Raw genomic sequence first — 19,349 nt, forward strand, 5'->3', positions numbered from 1 at the left:
TGGGTATATTTCTGCATTGCTATACCGTTGTGACCTACCACGATTTATGTTCAACGCCATTGCATGCTACGGTTTACATGTAAATAGGAAAGCGTGGTTAGCTCCCACTAATTACATAATAACAAAAAAGGACGTGCAGGTAAGGAAATTCTAATTGTTGCAATCACGTAAAGTTTTCTCTTCTTTTATTTATTTGAGTACATTGCCCTAAAAATTTAGTCAAATTATTTAATGGCTCTCAATTATAAATTTTACGTAAAATTGATTGCACTGAGTTTCACCTAACTTGTTTTAGTTGTGTTTTTTATTTCGTAGCGAGATAGTTTTTTTTTCTTAATTTTGCTATTAGAGTGTGCGGAATTAACTAGAAAAGTTTGTATTATTTATTTTGCTCTCCTTGACTGTGCAATTGAGATTTAAGAATTGGTATTGCTTTTTTTGTAGCCTATAATTGTAAAGTAGTTTTACGAGACAATTTTAGACAATTTTGCTGTCATAACCAACGAAAATAAGACTGAGCAAAATTGTCGTAAACTACACAAAACCTTAAATACTTGTAATTTTGTATTTCATCTAAACTGAAAAATAAATATTTTTTATTTATTAAAAAAAAGCCTTGCACTCCTTCTATACAATTTTACACGGGAAATTACCCATCTGAAACTTTTAATTTGATCAGTTCGTTCCCATACCTTACGTTAAGCCAATTTGGCTTGAGGGGGTGGGCCATTTTTCTGTGCGAAATAAATTAAAATATAATAAAATAAAATAAGACTATACTTAGCGGTGTTTAAATCTAAACCGATTCAAATTAAACCGCTGATTCAATTCAATTCAAATCGAAAATCGATTAAAACCGCATTAATTCGGATTTGATTGGATTTTATTTTTTGCAAATCGTTGGATCGGATCGGATTTCGGATCTAATTTTTATAACCGATCCAATCCAATTTAAACCGCACAATGTACTATAATATTATTATTTTATTATTATATTTACAATTATACTTATAATATGTTCAATTTTTTATTAGTGTTCAATTTTTTTATAATATATCCAATCCAAACCACATTGCAAATAAAATTGGTATTCGAATCGAATAAATTTTTGACTCAAAACCGATCCAAACAGCTAGGAAACACCTAGCTATACCTATACTACTTGTCATTAAATTAAGAAAAGAAAAAAGTGAAAGGAGGACATGTATTTTACGTTCCAGTTAACAGGTCAACCCCCTTGACGCCACAGAACATAGAGCATGAATTTAAACTTTGAAAGAACCTTCTCAGAACAACACCTCAATTTGCTCTGCTCGCCATGCTTCTCTTATGCAACAATTTCGTTTTATTATTTTCTTGTTAATTTCACTTTTAGCTAAACAACTCTCTCTTCTTCTTTCTCTATATGAATATTCGAAACTCTATTTACAATATATATCCATATCACCAACCTGGATCTTCAAGTTTTTCGGTGAATTACTACTACTTATCATCCCACTTATAGCGTCATTAATGTCAACGTTGAAGCTATGCACATGTTGTTATTGGTATGGTTACCTTTACAAGTTACAAACCATATGTTCAAATTTTCATTTTCTTTTTTTTTTTATGGAACAAACTTAAGGCTTTTATAGCTTTTTTCACCTGGCTTGTTGGGCATTTATTGAGATAGATGGCTCCCCAACTGCATCAATTACAAGCCTTTAATTTCTCAATTAATCCTTCAACCTCATGCTCAGAAACATACTTATATTGTTTTCTTTCTAATTTCTTAAAAGAAGCTCAAAGCTTTCTACCTATGAGGATGTACAATTGTGCAGGGTATGAATCTATCTATCTATCTAACCATTTTTTTTTATTTGCAGAAGGGTGATATTATTGATTAAAGATTCCCACATACCCCAATTTGAAGTTTCATAAAGAAATGTTTCATTCCCATACAAACCTTTCTATTCTCCTCCTTCTCACAACAATCTTGGTGTTGTTCAACACAACAAGAGGCAAGAACCACAATAACTGCAACCGTAGTTGCGGAGAATATTCCTTGCCGTACCCTTTTGGTTTCTCCGATGATTGTGAAATCAAACTTAACTGCACCACCACCAACAGAAACAAGAGAGTCCAAATTGGAAATCTGCAAGTCCAGAACGTAACATCTGAAAGCATATTCATCACTCTCCCGGCCGAATGCAACCGGGGAAAGGATTTTATAGAACCCCTCTTCGGAGAAAACTATGGTCCAACATGGAACAACAGCTTCCTCGTACAAGGCTGTGAACACGAGCTTGGAGGCTGCAATATCCCAATAGCTAGTTTCATTGGGAGCCAGAGTGAGATTAAAGGGTGTGATAGAAGAAGTGAAAACATTAGTTGCTTCACAAAACCGCGGAATCAAAAGGAACGTGCCGATGTTGTGAGCGTTACGGATTGGCGAGGAATTGGGTGCAGGTCGTTGTTTTCTGCTTTTGCTTTTGATAAGAGTAAAGAGGTATCGCTGCAGTTTCAGGTGGTTGAGTTGGGGTGGTGGCTTGAAGGGTCGTGTGGGATTTGTTCTGAGAATGCGAATTGTGATAAGGTCAATGTTGGAGCAAGTAAGAACGGGTTCAGGTGCCACTGCCATGACGGTTTCAGAGGAGATGGCTTCAACAACGGTATCGGTTGCCAGAAAGGTTAGTCCACTCAATTTGTTTTTTAATGAAATTTTTTTTTGTGGAAACTCAGATGCAGTCGACTTTACGTAAAATTGATATTTGAGAACCGTTAGATAATTTAACTGATTTGACTAAATTTTAATCTAACGACTTTCAGATATCAATTTCACGTGAAGTCGACTTCACGTGAGTTTTCACCAATTTTTTTTTATAATTGTAAATAGAGGAGTGTTAGTGGCAGCAAATTTTGTAATTTATAGTCATTAATTAGTTATTATAAGTGTTTTTAACAATATGAGATTACATCCAATGATATGAGATTACTTATTTTTTTTTATCGTTAAATACTAGTCAAATTTTAATAAAAGTGTTGGCTTTTAAAATTTTTTTTGTAAATATTCAAAAATTACTATGCAAATATTTTTATTAATTAATAGTTAATAGTTAATAATTTAATTAAATTATTATTAACTATTAATTTTATATAAAGATAATTACAGTTTTGATTAAAATAAATTAAAGTAATAAACATTATTCATTATGCTAAAAATTAGATTTTGCGACGCACATCCTGATAAATTGTTTTATGGAAATTCTGGCCTTTTAATAATAATAATAATAATAATAATAATAATAATAATAATAACGACGACGATTAATGGATTTCAATGATGAAGTGGTTTTTGGCAACTGGATGGTGCTTTATCCTCTGGCCTACCAAGCAGGAACACTTCAATTTTGAATTTTTCTTTTTTAAATTTTTTTCTTAACTTTTAGTTTTGGTTGGGGAATAAAAATTAGTGTGTGCTTTATATGCTCCATAATGGCGAGCTTTAAATTTTTTTTTCCCTGAAAGGAAGAGAGGGGTGGGACGTTTGATATATTAAAAAAAAAACTTAAGCATAAGATTCAATTGTTTTTTTATTTTTAATTTTTCGGTGGAATGGAACCACCGAATAATCATGGCTCCTTTCTGTGTGCCAGTGCGGCGATTATTTATTTAGAAACAAATTGAAGCTAATTAGGGTCTTACCCTGGATTTTGCAGAGATTATGGAACCAAAAGCAACTGTTTGTTTCTTCTTTGTTTAATATGATCCTTCTTTTGAATGGTAACTTGCCAAAGAAAGACTTCTTCAAAAGTCAACATGTATTTTGTTCCTCTCCATTATTTATAGATCACTATTAGGTATAGCACATGTCTTGTTGGATGGATTTGATCTTTTTCCTTTAACTTTCATTTTATTATTAGTAGTCAGACTCAAAAGTGGAGAAATTATTGATAAACTACATTCACCAAAACTAGTTATCTTTATATGTGATTTAGTTTTATACATACACTTAATCTTTAATTAAAGGATAAACCTTCGTTTTATTATGAGTAGTTATTATAAGGGGGAGAAGTTAGGGATAAACTAGTTCACCATATCACCGACACATTTTATCATTTTATTTAATTATTTATTATTGTTGACAAATTGACTGTGGCATGAGTTATTCGAAAACAAAAAATCAAGTAAAAAATATGCTTTGACTCAATCAACAAAGAACATTGAAGATACTGCAGATCCAGTTGCACATAGGGTGGCAGATGTGGGATATGAACTCCCTGACTTTTTTGTTCAGATGTGAATAAAATATAATGATAGATAATGATTAATATGTACACATTTTTTAATGTGCGTTGAATACAAAACTATAAGACGTGTAAAACTCAGCCGCATCATATAGTGACCTATGCTATATTGCTATGTTCTAACTACTTGATTTACTTGAATAAGTGAACTCTAGGTTTTAAAATATGTTTGTTCACATTTCTAATTCTGTGTATTGTTTTCTCATCAGTTTCTTATTGCAAGGGCTCAAGATTGAAGTTTGGCAGATGCGGGGAAGGAATCAAAATTGGTGTCCTTATTGGAGGTAGAATCTCACTAGCCTTCTGCTATATATAATGTTGAACATACCTAAGCAACAGTAAATAGACAAAAATGCACATAAAATAATTTAAAATGAATAAAAATACACACTATTTGTTCATCCATTCTAACTTGTTCATGTTGAGTTAAATCTCAATTTGGCCCCTGAAACTTAGTCTGATACTCAAAATGACTCTCACAATTTCGTTGACCCTATTTAGAATCCTAAATTTGCAATTGTGGCTCCAACTTGCCCCTGCGACCATCTCCGTCACCAGAATGCTGATTTGATGCAATTGTATGACACGGTGGACACTACTTAAACGACGACGCATTAGTTTCGCGCTGAAACCCGTTAGAAATCACGTCGTTTCAGTTCTTTCTTTCCACTACCAGGATCATAAGTTGCCAAACATTAAAAAAACCATTACACTAGGTGGTTTCCAAAGGATCTGCACGCGAAACCAATGCGCCATCGTTTAAGTAGTGTCCACCATGACATGCAATTGCGCTAGATCAGCATTCCGGTAGCGGAGATAATCGCAGGGACAAGCTAGAGCCACAATTATAAATTTAGAAGTTCTAATTGAGGCCAACGAAATTGTGGGATCATTCTGAATATCAAACCAAATTTTAGGGGCCAAATTGAGATTTAACTCTGTTCATGTTATTTTTATTCATTTACAGTCTAAAGTACACTTAGACCGGGTGTAAGTGAATTACATAATTGCGATCTTGACTTGGATTCATATAACTACATGCCAATTTGAGTTTCTAAACAATTATGTACAAAGAACCATTCTAAAGTTGGATTTGGATTTTCTACCATCACTGCATCAACATAGGAACTGAAAAAAAAAGGAGAAGGAATCACTAATAATTGGAAGTCATAGTGGATTGCAATTTTCTCCTGACCTTGTTTACAAAGTCACACTCTTTCTCTCTCTTTCGAAAAAGATTTTCATTATCAAATATTTTAACCAATTCTGCATGATTCTTTCTGTGATCACAGTTGGTGCCTTCCTGGTTGCAGCTGTGTCTCTGGTATGTTACTTCACCAGGCGGCGCGCCAATTGGCTGCGAAAACAAGTTCGAGCAAAGCATATATTACAAGAAGCTGCAGGCAACAACAGTGTCCCTTTCTACCCTTACAAGGAAATAGAAAGAGCCACAGATTTTTTCTCTGAGAAAAACAGGTTGGGAACTGGGGCTTTTGGTACAGTTTATGCTGGAAACCTTCACAATGATGAGTGGGTTGCTATAAAAAAGATCAAATACAGGGACACCAATAGTATTGACCAAGTAATGAATGAGATCAAGTTACTATCTTCGGTGAGTCATCCGAATTTAGTCCGCCTCCTCGGCTGCTGCGTAGAGGAAGGAGAACAGATACTTGTTTACGAGTTCATGCCGAATGGAACTCTATCACAACATTTGCAGAGGGAGAGAGGTGGAGTACTTTCTTGGACAGTAAGGCTCACAATTGCAACTGAAACCGCCAACGCCATTGCATATCTCCACTCTGCAATAGATCCTCCAATTTATCACAGAGACATAAAATCCAGTAACATACTCTTGGACTATAACTTCCAATCAAAAGTTGCAGACTTTGGCCTTTCCAGGATTGGCATGACAGAAACCTCTCATATCTCGACGGCGCCGCAGGGGACACCTGGCTATGTTGACCCTCAATACCATCAGAATTTCCATCTTTCTGATAAAAGCGATGTGTATAGCTTTGGAGTGGTTCTTGTTGAGATAATAACTGCCATGAAAGTGGTTGATTTCGCAAGGGCTCGTAGCGAGATTAATTTGGCTGCACTTGCTGTTGATAGGATTAGGCGTGGATTGGTAGATGAGATCATTGATCCCTACCTTGAACCACATAGAGATGCTTGGACTCTCTACTCTGTTCACAAAGTAGCCGAGCTTGCGTTTCGATGCCTGGCTTTTCATAGCGACATGAGGCCAACCATGATGGAAGTTGCCGAGGAGCTAGAACATATCAGACGAAGCGGTTGGACGACTATGGAAGAAACCATCTACATGGCTTCACCGGCCGTGTCTGCCTGTTCGTCGCCTCGAAACAGAAGCCAGAAGTCAATGAATAGTGTCCATTTTGAGAGAGCGGGACAAGAGAGTGAGGCATTTAGTGTTGTTCCATTGGAAGAGGTAAGGGAGAGTTCCCCAGTTTCTGTGCATGTTGCTTGGTTAAGTGGACCTAGCTCACCCTCAACTAATAGCTTGTTGGGAAATGTAGTTCAGTGAAAGTAGTTAATAGTTGTGTTCTCTTTGCAGTTGTGGGATATAGCCCATTTTTGTGTGTGTGATTTCAGTTAGGATCTTGGTTTCCTTTCCTCTCTGAATTGTGCTAACGATATCCAATGAAATTCTTCAATTTTCGGATAAGCAAACTTTGAATAGTTGTTGTGTGCAATCCTTATTAGAAAATAGAAATATCCAAATCCAAGCCGCCTTTGATCTTTCTTTGTATTTTCTTTGCTCTTGAATAGAAAATTGTTAGATAAGATAGTCGGTTTTGCTATATTGTTGGTTTGAACACTTGTCTGATGTCTTAATGACGTGTCACTTGCTTCTAAGGTATTGAATTAAAAACTTCACATCTTCTAAGGTGGGTTGATCATTGTCTTTTTTAATCGTTGTCTTTTAATTTGAACTTTTAACTTGCGGATCATAAGACAAATAGAATTAATTTATTATAAAAATAACAGATTAAGTCAATATTAGTATGAATTTTTACATCAATATTATTTTTTAAAAGTTTGTACCTTTTAAGTAATATAAAGAATAGCAAAATTTGTTCTCATAAATCATAAGACTAACTATAATAGACTAACTACTAAACATAACATGTAAGCATATAATTAAGACTGAGATATCATGTATATACATATCTAGTCTAGATGGTTTTCTTGGATACAAACATTTGCCCCAACAATTCGGCATTTCGGTTGAGGAAATTATGTTCAAGATACAGTAAACTTGTGATGAACATGAATGCCAGCATACAAGAGAAATGAACTGCCTCTTCAGAAGCAGTTTCTTAGTAACAATTAACAGAATGTATTTTACCAGGGAAATTTAGCCATGACTTCTAGGATCAACAACTTGGTGCACCTTTCTTGCTTCAGCACTCGAATATTGTCCCATAACACGAGCATGTGGCACTGAATTTTCGCCACGAGCAAGCGCGTCAACATTTTCGAGCAGGTACTTCCTTGGGAGCCTCCCTACCACATTCCCCTCCTCATTTCCATCTTTGTCAAGGAAGGCAAAATGTGGAATACCCTCAACACCAAACTCATCAAGCTCTTGCTCCCACTTGGTATTATCCACATTCAACATAACAAAATTCACTTGATCCCTGATGCCAAGGTTCTAAGTCAATAATAGGTATACATGAAAAATTACGAGCTGAACAATTTTATGAAATTACGCAATGTATCTATTTTTACTGACGAACTAGCAAAACAATAAAAGTGCTCAACATCAATAGAACTTATTACTTGTATTGCTGCTCTACTTTGTACACATCTGGAGCTAATTCCCGGCATACTTCACACCAATCTGCATAAAACTCCACTACAGTGGGCTTTCCATTGGACAGTGCCTGATACCCAACAAAGTATAAATAATACAAGAAAATTTGTTTGTATATATACGAGTACAGAAAGTTCATTGGCAGCTGCAAACTTTTACAAAGTTGCTAATTTATCTTGTTATGTATTCTTGAGAAAATTACTATTTTGGTTTCTAAAAGACAGTTAAATAGGTGACTTCAGTCTATACTCTATAATATATCCATGTTCTGTTCAAAACAAGTAAAAATTTATGTGAATCCCCATGTGCACATTTGGAACGAGTTAAAATAAAAAATTAATTGAATTATAAATCAAGCTTAGTGTTAATCATGTAAATGAAAAGGGAAGTGAATTGATCTCTAAATCCATGGCATTTAGCCATTTAAGTGTTTTCAAATTCAAATAATTTTTTCCCCACACTTAAACACTCCCTATTATTGAGAGACTAAATTGGCCTTCTTCACTGTAATTAGAAATTAAAATTATGATCATTTTTTTTCAAGGAATAACTCAAACAAGATTGGTGTCACATTGTTAGTAGTCATTACCCATCTCTCAAGAAATAAATTGATGTCAATTAAACTTTAACTTTTATTCTTTTTATTGCTGGAATTAGAAGACAAATAGTCTATAATGGAGATCAAACCTCTTCATAGGGCAATGCAAGGGCAGTGAGATCCTTCAAGGAAACACCAAAATCCAACCTTGAAGACAAGAAAAGACCCCAAGCAGCTAAAATAGAAACAATTGCTATCTTCCTGTTAGTATCTTTGTTCGGTAATTCAGGAAGGCCAGGAGGGGAAGAAGAAGAAGAAGAAGAAGAAGAAGAAGGAGCAGCAGCATCTTGGGGGGAACTCGTTCCCTTACTATTGCTTGGCTCAACAACCAACCTTTCCTAACAACAAAAATTTAAAGGGCATTCTATTATTTTCTTTTTGATAAATAGCAAGTTTCAACAGCAAGCCTTAAATTGGTCCCTAGACCTTAGTATTGGTCGCGGACATTAAAATAGTCAAATCTCAATTATATCAGTTATGTTTCTGAGATTGACAAAACTGCTTCATGTTAGTACCATAGTAACATGAATTCATCAACTAGGTAGCATACTGCGTACCAATTCGTGCGTACACTAATTCATATGCACACCGGAACATCATATGTATAAAATATTTTACATATGGTCCATGTAACTATGGTTAGTACTTCAGCCCAAGTGATTCATTTAGCTGTTAGGATTAACATACTGCACGTAATTGGTACGATTAGAATATTGAATGCTATTTTAATGCACGTGACCAATCTCAAAGATCACTGTGGGTATTTAACTCAACAAACAAAGTTGCGCAGGGAGTACCTAGTGTACTGAAGTTCATAATAATAAATAGATAAACAAATAATAGTAAAAATAATGAATACCTTTGTAGAGGTGTCGTCGAGGTTTGGATTTGTTTGGCAAGCTAAGGTTATGAATTTCCGGGTTCTCTTGACACGTTGCTGAGGATTTGCAATGATTCGAGGAGGTTGAGGGATTTGAGGGGATGGTCCAAACCTGTTGAGGCTGATGGGCCTTGGGCAGAAGCAAGCCATTGAGGGAGAAAGACAAAATAAATCCTCTTGTTGCTTTTGGCAGGTTACTAGGCTCCAAGGAAGCAGGGAAGCACAAGGTAGAGACCACCTGCAAGCAACTACTACTGGTGGTAGTAGCGTAAAAGGAAGGTGAATTTGACTGAAATCTATTTCTACCAAGGTTGAGAGAACCGAACCAGTCAATGAATCGATCAAGTGACTGGTTCAATAGTTTAATGGTCCAACAGGATCAAACTGTAGTTAAACCAGTTTAATTAAATATAAATAAAATTATTTAAAATGCAATATATAATTTCAAATATTTAAATTCAGTGGTTTCTATACTAATAAAATTTCATACTTCACAATTTCATCTAATAACTTATCTAAAATTTATAATTAGAAGTTCATAAAAAGTTCAAACATAATGACAAACACACTAACTCAGAAAACAGAAAACACACTAAACTAGCCCATGAATCATGATGCATATGATCTTTTTGTTTTTGGAAAACAAACATTGAAAAGTCATCCTAATCTTAATTGTGTTTGACTTCTGTTCCTATAACTACGCATAAACTTAAATCCAATGTCAAATTTCAAATTTTGAAAAAAAAAATGAATCTGAAGAAAAATAAACAGATACTTGGTGAAGCATCACTCCCCAAGAATCATGATGCGTGTAATCTTAAGCCAGCCCTGAGAACAATTTCAAGGAAGGATTTAAACCCCCTGTTAACTCAGAAAACACACTAAACTCAGAAAAATTAACAACAATGAACAATAATTAGTTCAGAAAACAATAACTCAGAAAAAATCAACAATCAATATTACATCAGAAAATTAACATTAACTCAGAAGTCAGAACAAAATTAACATTAACTAAGAAGCAGTAAAGGCTTACCAATGGTGAGAGAGAGTGAGCTCGGATGGAGAGAACTTGAAGAGAGAGAGACGCGGAGGAGAGAACGAAGGTGACGGCGAGGAGAAGACGGCTGGGCGCAAGCAGAGACGTTCGCGGTGAGAGAGAGTGAGCTCGGAGAGAGAGAGCGCTTGAAGACAGAGAGATTCCGAGGAGAGAACGAACCACCGCTACGCTGAGAAGAGGACTGGGACGGAGAAACGAAGAGCGCCGGCGGGAAAATGGATGACAGGAGCGATGTGAGGAACGGGAGAAAACAAAGGACCCGTGGGTTCTGTGCACGTGAGCGACGCCGAGAGGAGAAGGTGGAGGCTCGGTTGAGGCTAGGCCGACGGAGACGACACCCTCCCGCAGATAGAGAGTAGCTCGGCGATGAAGAAGGTGGGGGCGTGGGGTTGAGTGGTACGGTTTAGGTCTCTAGTCTCTGGTGTGTGGGAGATAGGTGAGAGACTGAGAAGTGAGAACTGAGAATGAATGGGTGAGAGACTGAGCAGCGTGGAACCGTGGGATTTTAAATTTTCATTTTTGCTAATAAAACGACGCTGTTTTGGCATGGTAGAAACCAGGTGCAATCGGTTTATCGTGAAGTTGATAACGGAGAGTCGTTAGATAATTTAATTGATTTGACTAAATTTTTCATCTAACGGCTTTTAGCCATCAACTTTACGTGAAGTCAACTGTACCTGAATTTTCATTTTTTAGCATATACCGGACAATCCGAAAACGAACTAGTTTACACGTCTAATTTATGATTGTTTGTTTAAAAAACCAAAACAATATAAAAAAATCGAAAACACATAATAGTGTAAAATACTTCTCTTCTCACACCATCTTGCTATACACGTCTCTCTCTTCCACGCGAAAAAGAATTTGTATCCCAGTGTATTAAAATGAGGTGAATGATATGGTAAAGATGTAAGTTTATAGATTTTTTCTTTAATAGAATGAAAGAGAGATTAATAAAGATAGGACCACATTTTAAATAATAATAAAATAATAAAAAATAACTATAAAAAAATTATATTCTTTTTCTATACCACTCTAATCTATAGTACCCTTAAAATTAAATTGTTTCCTTGGAACGAAAACATACTTTCGCCAAACCCAACTTCCCCTTCCCCAACCCAAAAAAAAAAAATAGTTGGGTTTTGTATAACCCCAAAATAAGCACAAAAATTCCTCAAGAGGAAGGGATTAGAGGCAGGTATTGTCGTCGCCGATGAGGTTGCTGCCGCCGCTGTTGTTGTAGAAGTTGTGTTCTCCACCGCGCAACACTCTCAGCTTCACCACCACCGTCCACCCGGAGCAACCCCTTTTTGTACTTTATTCAAACAGCAGTGAAGCCCTTGGGTCGCCGAGTCGCCGCTATTACTTTACAACAATCACATTGTAATTCTTTCCTCTCTAATGTTTGTCTTCCTCGCCATATATAATTGACAGAACTTTCGTTCGTGTTTATGTGTTATTAGGAGTTGATTTGGCTGTGTTTGTTTTCCATTTTGAGTCTATTTGTTTCTGTGATTATTGTGTTTGTTTTGTGTGCCTTGATAAATTTGCTCAAAGATCAATACTGGATACATCTAATCCAATTGAATTGTCTTTCTTACCTTTTTGTTATGTTCTGTAACGCTTTCTAATCCAACTGCATTGCAAGTAAATATTATATTATCATGATCCAGTGCTAGTTAGGGCCTGATGTTACTGATTCAAGTAAATATTCATGTTCTATTGCTGCTTTTCTTAGGAAAAATTGGTTCCTAGTTTGCTTTGTTATCTTTTCTTCAACCCTGAAGAGAACTACTGCATAAGATTGCTCTCTTCTTGAGTTTCTTAAAAGTTGGTACCAAACACTGTAAGTGGTTAGAGACCTTTTTAATTTGAGATGTTACAATTTGTTTTTTCATTAATTCCCCTTCTTGATGTTCTATTTAGAAGTTATAATGCTACTCTTGTGGAATTACTTTCTTTCTTTCTTCTTTTTTAAAGCAATTTAACATTCACTTTGTATGTTTCTCTGTTTTCTAGCACTTTTCCTTCTATAAAAATTAAGTTTCGGATTCTTTGTGTTGCAAAAAAGGAAAAAAAGAGCAAGATCCACATCAGAGAAGCCACTGGATGCAAAGGTTTATTATATAGTAATATAACAGAAAAACAATGTTAGTGGTACAAAAATGTTTATATTCCAAAGTCTCTTTTTTTTTAATTTGAAAATTTGAATATTTCCTATCATCCCCTTAATCATTTGCAACATTATTGTGTTCTCTTTTACCCTGTGGCAACTATTTGTGATCTTAACGCTACAGAATTGTGTTTAATGTCAAAATTCTTAGACAAAATCACATTCATCCTTGGTTACAAACTCAAGTATATGATTGAAGAGAGGGACTTATAGCACAGGTACTAATGATGATGCAATCATGCAAAACAAAGACTCTTTAAAAAAAAAGGATGATTTTGCAAGTAGAAACTTCTTTCTCATCTTTCAATTCTTTAACCTTAGAAACAAGGCCGCATTTTATTGGGTGCAACAAGCTTTGTTAACTCCCACATCCATGCCTCTTCAATAGCAGACCTTTATTTTTATCACCACTAAAAAGTTTTCTGTTATTTGTTGAGAGCTTTCTTTTCTGTTTTCAAACGAATGTTGGAATGCAAATAGTATGGTGTACCTTAAACCTGTGATATTATAAACAAATGGGAATGATTAGGAACAGGGAGGAATAACAAATGAGAAATGATTAGGAATAGTGAGGAATAAGAGTAGTATGGCGTACCTTAAACCTGCAACCATTGCTCTCCGCATCTCTCTATATTTTGTTTGTCCATCACTTTTATTGGCTATTGGCATATTACATTCAATGTCATTGGTCTTTTGTTTTACATTGTTGATAGGTTAATTGCATATATACCAAACTACAAACATTCCATGCATTGTGAAAATATAATATTTGTATAGAAATGATTAATTTTGATGTGTAATAACTTCTATTATGTAGCAGGAGGAAAGGAGCTTCTGTGCAGATATTTGGTACCAGGAATAAATCCTAAACCCTCGCTTTTGTATAGGGTTCTCTATTCCTTATTGCTTTGCTCTCTTTATTAGTTCCTCATGAAGCCTGTGCAAAGCAGCAACACTGCAAAAAGCAAATTAAAACTATCCCAAAGGGCTAAAAGCAAACTGAAGAGAGATCTAAAAGAAAAAGATGTTGTATTAGCGGAGACCCCATCTCAGTTCTCATTTGCTATAGCCAGAACTGCAGTTGCTCAGATCTGTCAGTCAGTTGGATATAAAAAATCTACACAGGGTACTCTTGAAAACTTCACCAATGTTGCTATTAAGTATCTCGAAGCAACAGCAAGAACAGCTGCCTCTTTCGCCAACACTTCCAATCGGACTGAAGCTAATCTATTTGACCTCATCAATGGCATTCATGATCTGTACTCTGTTCAAGGGTTTCCCAGTGGCTCAGAGATGCACAAGAATGACTTACTAAGGTCTGGAGCTTTGAAAGAGATTATGAACTTTGTAAAGTACTCTAATGAAGTACCTTTTTCCAAACCAATTCTACCCAAAAATGTCTCAGGAATTCCAAAGTTAGAATCAATCACTGATTCTAGCTCCTCATGTTCTAATAAAACAAAAGGTCAAGATTTTCATATTCCAAGATGGCTCCCAGATTTTCCCGAGGAAAGGTTGTACAAGAATTGTCATAAGGTTTCGGTTAAGGAGAGGAAATTCGGTGAGAAACTCTGGGAACATTCGCTTGGAGCAGAACATTTCAGTGGTAATTTGGAAGAAAATAAAAGCGAATCACAAATCAATGGGATTAATGGGAAAGAAGAGAAAGATACCAGGATTGGTTTGGCACAGGGAAGAGGAAAAGTGAAGTTTAGGATGGGTGGATTGGGTGGGGAGGAAGAGAAGCGTGTTGATTTAGGTGTGAATATGATGAATCGTGTCTGCAAAGGAAGGAAACGAGTTTCTTGGAATCTTGATAAATTAAATAACTGTATGGCTGTGGAAAATGAAGATGAGATGAGTGCATGCAAGAGAACGAAGATTGCATAGCTTTTATGGTGATGCTGAAGGGTGTGGCTGGGCAATGAGTGATAAAATTTTGATAGTAATTAGAATGTAATGTAGATAGCATTTACATATAATAGATTTTGATATATAGATTTTCCTCTGTCGCCTACTCAAGGAGTAGAACTCGTTTCATTGTGCAAAAGGGATTTTGTGTAGCCACTAGGGCGGGTAAGGAGCGTCGTGTTTTGCATGAAGCCAAAATATCAAAAACAGATATGCAAGTTGGTTTTAGAACCCATTGATGTTAGAAAACGGAGCGTGCGAGCGGAAGTGCAAAATTTGCGCAATTGATGCAAAAGGAATATTAAGTGTTTTACTAAAAAAATATGATATAACAAAGTTACAAAATGAGTTTAGTACTCTGCATTAACTAAATCATCATTAACGAGATATAAAGTGATAATTTGTAATGCTTCATCCAAAATATTTTGAGTGAAGTTGTGTCAATTATGGCACCAGTAAAAAGAAATATAATTTTATTTTAATAACATAAATTAATTGTTATAATTTACTGTTAATAACTAGTTTTTTTTAATTTACTATTTTATTAAACCATTCAACAAGTTGAGTTGTCAAGTTGATTCTTGACAACTCGTTTTTTTTGTTGTTGGTTTTTTGTTGGAATCAACTATGAAGAATTATTTATTTTTTAATTAATAATAATGTTTAAAATTTAAAATTTTTAGGTTAATCTAATTTTTATATTTTTAAAAGAGGTGAACAAATTTTAGTTGAAAAAATTTAGTTAAAAAATATAATTTTTTAATTATTTAAAAGTTTGTGAATGGCCTATAGAAGAGGGGTTGAATTTATGGCCTCCTTTCTTCAATTCTTTTAGTTTTTTGCTTTTGACTGGAATTAAAACTTAGTTGTTGATGCATCTGTAAAATAAAATTCATGAGACAATTTTATTTTGTCTCTTTACAAAGCGTTCAGAAACAGAGCAACAAGTTACTTTCGAATAGTTGTGACTTCTGAGAAATATGCAATGTAAGAGACACTTTTATTTTATCTCTTAGTGAAGTGAAATAGAAGAAGAGTAGAGAAGAGAAAATCATATATCCATATATCCTGGTTTAGTCATCATGTGTAATGTGACCTATATCCAATTTTTTTCACAACTATGGAGAAATTTTCATTATCTTTTACAAAGATTATAAACACCATTTTTTTTAGGATTAAACACAATCTTATCTGGAACAAACCTAGCTTCTACACAAGTTAGATTCGACTAGGTTCATTTCCTAAATTTTCAACCACTAATTGCTCACCCAACTTAGCAAAGAAATCCCTTCATGATTATGTGTACAAAACAGAAAAACATACAAAAAAGTTTTGACATAATTTTCTAGCTTTTTCTTATATTTATCTTTGCCTTTTCTCCCAATGACTTTTACTGATTCCTCACTTAATGCCTTTTTTCATTGAGAATAAACAAAGAAAAGATGAACATCGAAAAACAGAAAATTCAATGTAAAACTCTGAAGGAGAAAAAAGGGATAGCTTGTAAGTTATGAGAATCCAAACAGTGTGCTCACTTGAATCAATTTTTGGTTGTTTACCCGTTTAATAGAGGAGTAAAGTTTCTAAAGCTTGAAATTTGATGAAAACTTTTGACTTCCTTCTTTCCCAAATATTACAGCAACAGCACTAGCACAGAAGACAGTAGCAGTGATTAAAGCCAACATGCAAACAAACCTTGCTGCTTCTCTCTTATCCTTTTTCGATCTTCTTTAAGGATCTCAGCCGTATATCAAAACTTTGACTCTAAATTTGATTGTTGATCGTTGATATATAGAAGAGCTTCATAGCCTCCACTTTCTTCAATTTTTTAATTCGATACTTGAGGGAGAATAGCATTCAATAAGTTATCAATGAAGTACCAAGTTAAAAAAGATTTTTCGATTTACCTCTTGAATTGATCTTAGCTTTCTCAACCCTAAATTTTGACTTGCTTGAATTTAGAAATTCCTTTTTTTTTATTTGAACCCTAATTGGAATTTTTTTTATTACTTTCCTTTTGGAGTGTTTCATGTCCATGTGAATGAGAGAAGAGAGAGGAGAGAGAATGAGTTCGGTCACAAGTTTACTTTAGATGGGAATGTGTTGCTTCTTTTCTTTTTGGATAGTAATATTCAACAATTCCTTGGGCCATTAGTTGGTAAATGAGTGTTTATGGGCCTGAATCATTTTAGGACTTTGTTAGTTTGTTATTGGCCTTATTTAATTCCAATAATCTTCTACACAATAAACAAACTAATCACATACATAATTGAGTTTTTAATCTAATAATAATATTTAGTCATCATCACTTAATTTATTATTTTTCTAAACTCAATAATCTTCCCTTAATAACAAACATTATAAAATAAATTTGTAAATAAAAGAAATAAGAAGAATTTAATGAACTTCCCTTTGATGTTTTAATCTTCAAATTGAACTCCCCCTTTCTTTTATTTTGAAAGCTCTCCTGAATGTGAGCTTTTTCTTAACTTGTGATAATTATTTAAGTAATTTTCATGCAAAAAATAAACTCACAGATAAAGTTAATTATCCAAAACAATTCAACTAGCCATCTTTTTTGAATCAGCCCAATAGCTTGTTTGTCAGAAAATGTTACAAATTTTTTAGTTCTAAAAAATAATCATTTAGCATCAACCAATCATAAAGTAAATATCAATTAGAATAATAATCAAAAGTATTTTAATTAAATTTTACAATTAGATCATTAAATTTCACAATCAGAGCTGCAATAATTCAATATTTTCAAAACAGCAACCTCAACCAATTAGTACCAAATAATTCACAAATAATTCATGCTAAAAATAACAGTACTAATTGTTCATTAATTAAACATCCTAACAATTTATTTTACTCACTCCCCCTTTTATTATTAAGGAGGAGTAGTATTTCTGTACAAAAGTTTTGTTAGGCATAAAAAAGGTATATAAATTCAAGTTAAAAACCTACAAATAACTACTATAGTTATTCAAAACAAACAAAAAAGTATGAAAGTAACATAATGGAAACTTCAGTCAATAGTTTTTTAGAATTAACATCATCAGCAGCATTTAACAAGGATTTAGAGATTAGATTTCTCATCCTCCGTTTTCAATATATCTTCTTTTTTCTCAGACATCATTTGGTCATCTTCCAATGATTCAACGTATTTGAGAAGTACTTCAACTCTACTTTGAGACTTTTTTAAAGAGTTTTTATTTTGAATTGTAAATCTCCTAATTTGTTGGCTAGAGTTAATCACATGCTTGGTCAAGTTCACAAACTCCTGTAGTAGAACATGTTTCACAATTCCATTGACCAAGTATTTATTAGAAGTTGATGTACCAGCAGCAAATTGAGGAGGGATACTTTTATCTTCTTCTTCTTCCGTAACCATATCTCTGGCAATCTTAGTCTCTGTTTTCTTTGTCTGTTTGATTAGCTAGCAATTTGCCCAAGTTTTCAAAACTTTGAGCAAATTCAGCTATGTCTTAATTTAAACCTCTAATCACTTTGTGCAACCTCTCATCTTCATCAATTTGGTCCCGTAAATTAATAACTGAATGCTTTCCTTTAAGTTTTTCAATTTCAGTTTTAAGCCTCTTATTTTCTTCAAGTAAATCTACTGCATTTTTGGCTTTACTTAATTTTTCTTTGAGGTATGTATTTTCAATTTTTAAAGGCTCAATATTAGCTTCAAGGTCATGACTCCATTTCTAATGTGTCCAGTTAATTCATCAATCATTTGACATATTTCATCATTAGTTAGGATAGGATGATCTACCTCATCAGTTAGTTCTTGGTCAGTCATGAAGTAAGCATGAGCTTCATGTTTAGATTCTTCTTCTTTTTCAGAATCGTTCTCCAAGTCCTTCCAAGATGCCATCAGAACATTTTTCTTGTCCTTCCTAGTTCTGTCTTCTTTCTTGAACTTGGGACCGTCATACTTGTAATGGACGGTCTCCTTGCAGTGATGACATATTATTTTGCTGAGGTCTCTCATTTGTTCTTTTGAGCTCGATCCTTTACTTCTTCTCTTGCTTCTCATAAGTCTCCTTAGCCTCCTATCAAAAAATACAATTTCGTCATTTAATAAATCATCATTGAAATTATCTTCTAATGATTCAACAGTAAATTTCAAAGTCACTCCTTTCTCTTTTTTTCATCATAGTTTAGGTGTGTGATTTCATATGCAAGGAGTTTTTTACTCAAGTCATGATAAGACATTTGTTTTAATTTACCACTATCAGTAATGACTGTAACTTTAGTTTTTCATTCTTTTGTAAGGCTTCTTAATATTTTTCTCACTAGCACATATTCGGTGTGACTCATCCCCATAGTATCTAAATTATTGATGATGATTGAGAATCTCTTGAATATTTCATCAATGATTTCTCTTTTCTTTATAGCAAACATCTCATATTCTTTTTTCAGCATGTCGATCCTTGTTTTCTTCACTTGTTCAATGCTCTCATAAGTGACTTAGATTTTATCCCAAATCTCTTTTACTGTTTTGCACCTTGATACCTTCTGGTACTCCTTAAAACTAATTGAGTAGTGGATCATGTTGATTGCTTTGACATTTAACTCCACCTTGTTCTTGTCT

The 19,349-nt window shown here is 34.2% G+C and overlaps 3 protein-coding genes across 5 annotated transcripts; 2 read left to right on the plus strand and 1 right to left on the minus strand.

Annotated features, from left to right (window-relative positions):
- The first annotated feature begins 1,195 nt into the window (after positions 1 to 1,195).
- LOC112788834 (wall-associated receptor kinase-like 14) lies at positions 1,196 to 7,951 on the plus strand. Of its 2 annotated transcripts, none has more exons than XM_025830479.3 (4): positions 1,196 to 1,547; positions 1,869 to 2,669; positions 4,496 to 4,570; positions 5,579 to 6,989. In XM_025830479.3, the coding sequence occupies exons 2-4, from the start codon at positions 1,925 to 1,927 to the stop codon at positions 6,832 to 6,834; spliced, it is 2,076 nt and encodes a 691-aa protein (XP_025686264.1). In that variant the 5' UTR covers positions 1,196 to 1,547; positions 1,869 to 1,924; the 3' UTR covers positions 6,835 to 6,989. The 2 variants fall into 2 exon arrangements, with proteins under 2 accessions (XP_025686264.1, XP_025686255.1); XM_025830470.3 differs by having other exon boundaries at positions 1,203 to 1,547; positions 1,866 to 2,669; positions 5,579 to 7,951.
- Positions 7,428 to 11,748, minus strand: LOC112788847 (thioredoxin-like protein HCF164, chloroplastic). 2 transcript variants are annotated; one of them, XM_025830491.3, is made up of 5 exons: positions 10,639 to 11,748; positions 9,585 to 9,859; positions 8,815 to 9,063; positions 8,094 to 8,197; positions 7,428 to 7,951 (listed from the first exon to the last, which is right to left on the minus strand). In XM_025830491.3, exons 2-5 carry the CDS (start codon positions 9,753 to 9,755, stop codon positions 7,669 to 7,671), a joined length of 807 nt encoding a protein of 268 aa, XP_025686276.1. In that variant the 5' UTR covers positions 9,756 to 9,859; positions 10,639 to 11,748; the 3' UTR covers positions 7,428 to 7,668. The 2 variants fall into 2 exon arrangements, with proteins under 2 accessions (XP_025686276.1, XP_025686285.1); XM_025830500.3 differs by having other exon boundaries at positions 9,585 to 9,856; positions 10,639 to 11,177.
- Positions 11,749 to 13,765: 2,017 nt separating this feature from the next.
- Positions 13,766 to 14,847, plus strand: LOC112788859 (uncharacterized). Its single transcript, XM_025830545.3, has one exon. The coding sequence runs from the start codon at positions 13,766 to 13,768 to the stop codon at positions 14,723 to 14,725; it is 960 nt and encodes a 319-aa protein (XP_025686330.1). The 3' UTR covers positions 14,726 to 14,847.
- Positions 14,848 to 19,349: the final 4,502 nt, after the last annotated feature.

The sequence above is a fragment of the Arachis hypogaea genome, chromosome 1, assembly GCF_003086295.3.
Source record: "Arachis hypogaea cultivar Tifrunner chromosome 1, arahy.Tifrunner.gnm2.J5K5, whole genome shotgun sequence".
Taxonomy (NCBI): Eukaryota; Viridiplantae; Streptophyta; class Magnoliopsida; order Fabales; family Fabaceae; genus Arachis; species Arachis hypogaea.

Excerpts from the sequence above, each read along its gene's own strand:
- LOC112788834 (XM_025830479.3), top strand. The coding sequence starts at position 1,925 with ATGTTTCATTCCCATACAAACCTTTCTATTCTCCTCCTTCTCACAACA. Across the intron at positions 2,670-4,495 it reads CGGTATCGGTTGCCAGAAAG|TTTCTTATTGCAAGGGCTCA; the intron begins GTTAGTCCACTC and ends TTTTCTCATCAG. Across the intron at positions 4,571-5,578 it reads AATTGGTGTCCTTATTGGAG|TTGGTGCCTTCCTGGTTGCA; the intron begins GTAGAATCTCAC and ends CTGTGATCACAG.
- LOC112788847 (XM_025830491.3), bottom strand. The coding sequence starts at position 9,755 with ATGGCTTGCTTCTGCCCAAGGCCCATCAGCCTCAACAGGTTTGGACCA. Across the intron at positions 8,198-8,814 it reads TTGCATTGCCCTATGAAGAG|GCACTGTCCAATGGAAAGCC; the intron begins GTTTGATCTCCA and ends GTTGGGTATCAG. Across the intron at positions 7,952-8,093 it reads AAAGTAGAGCAGCAATACAA|GGATCAAGTGAATTTTGTTA; the intron begins GTAATAAGTTCT and ends CCTTGGCATCAG.
- LOC112788859 (XM_025830545.3), top strand. The coding sequence starts at position 13,766 with ATGAAGCCTGTGCAAAGCAGCAACACTGCAAAAAGCAAATTAAAACTA.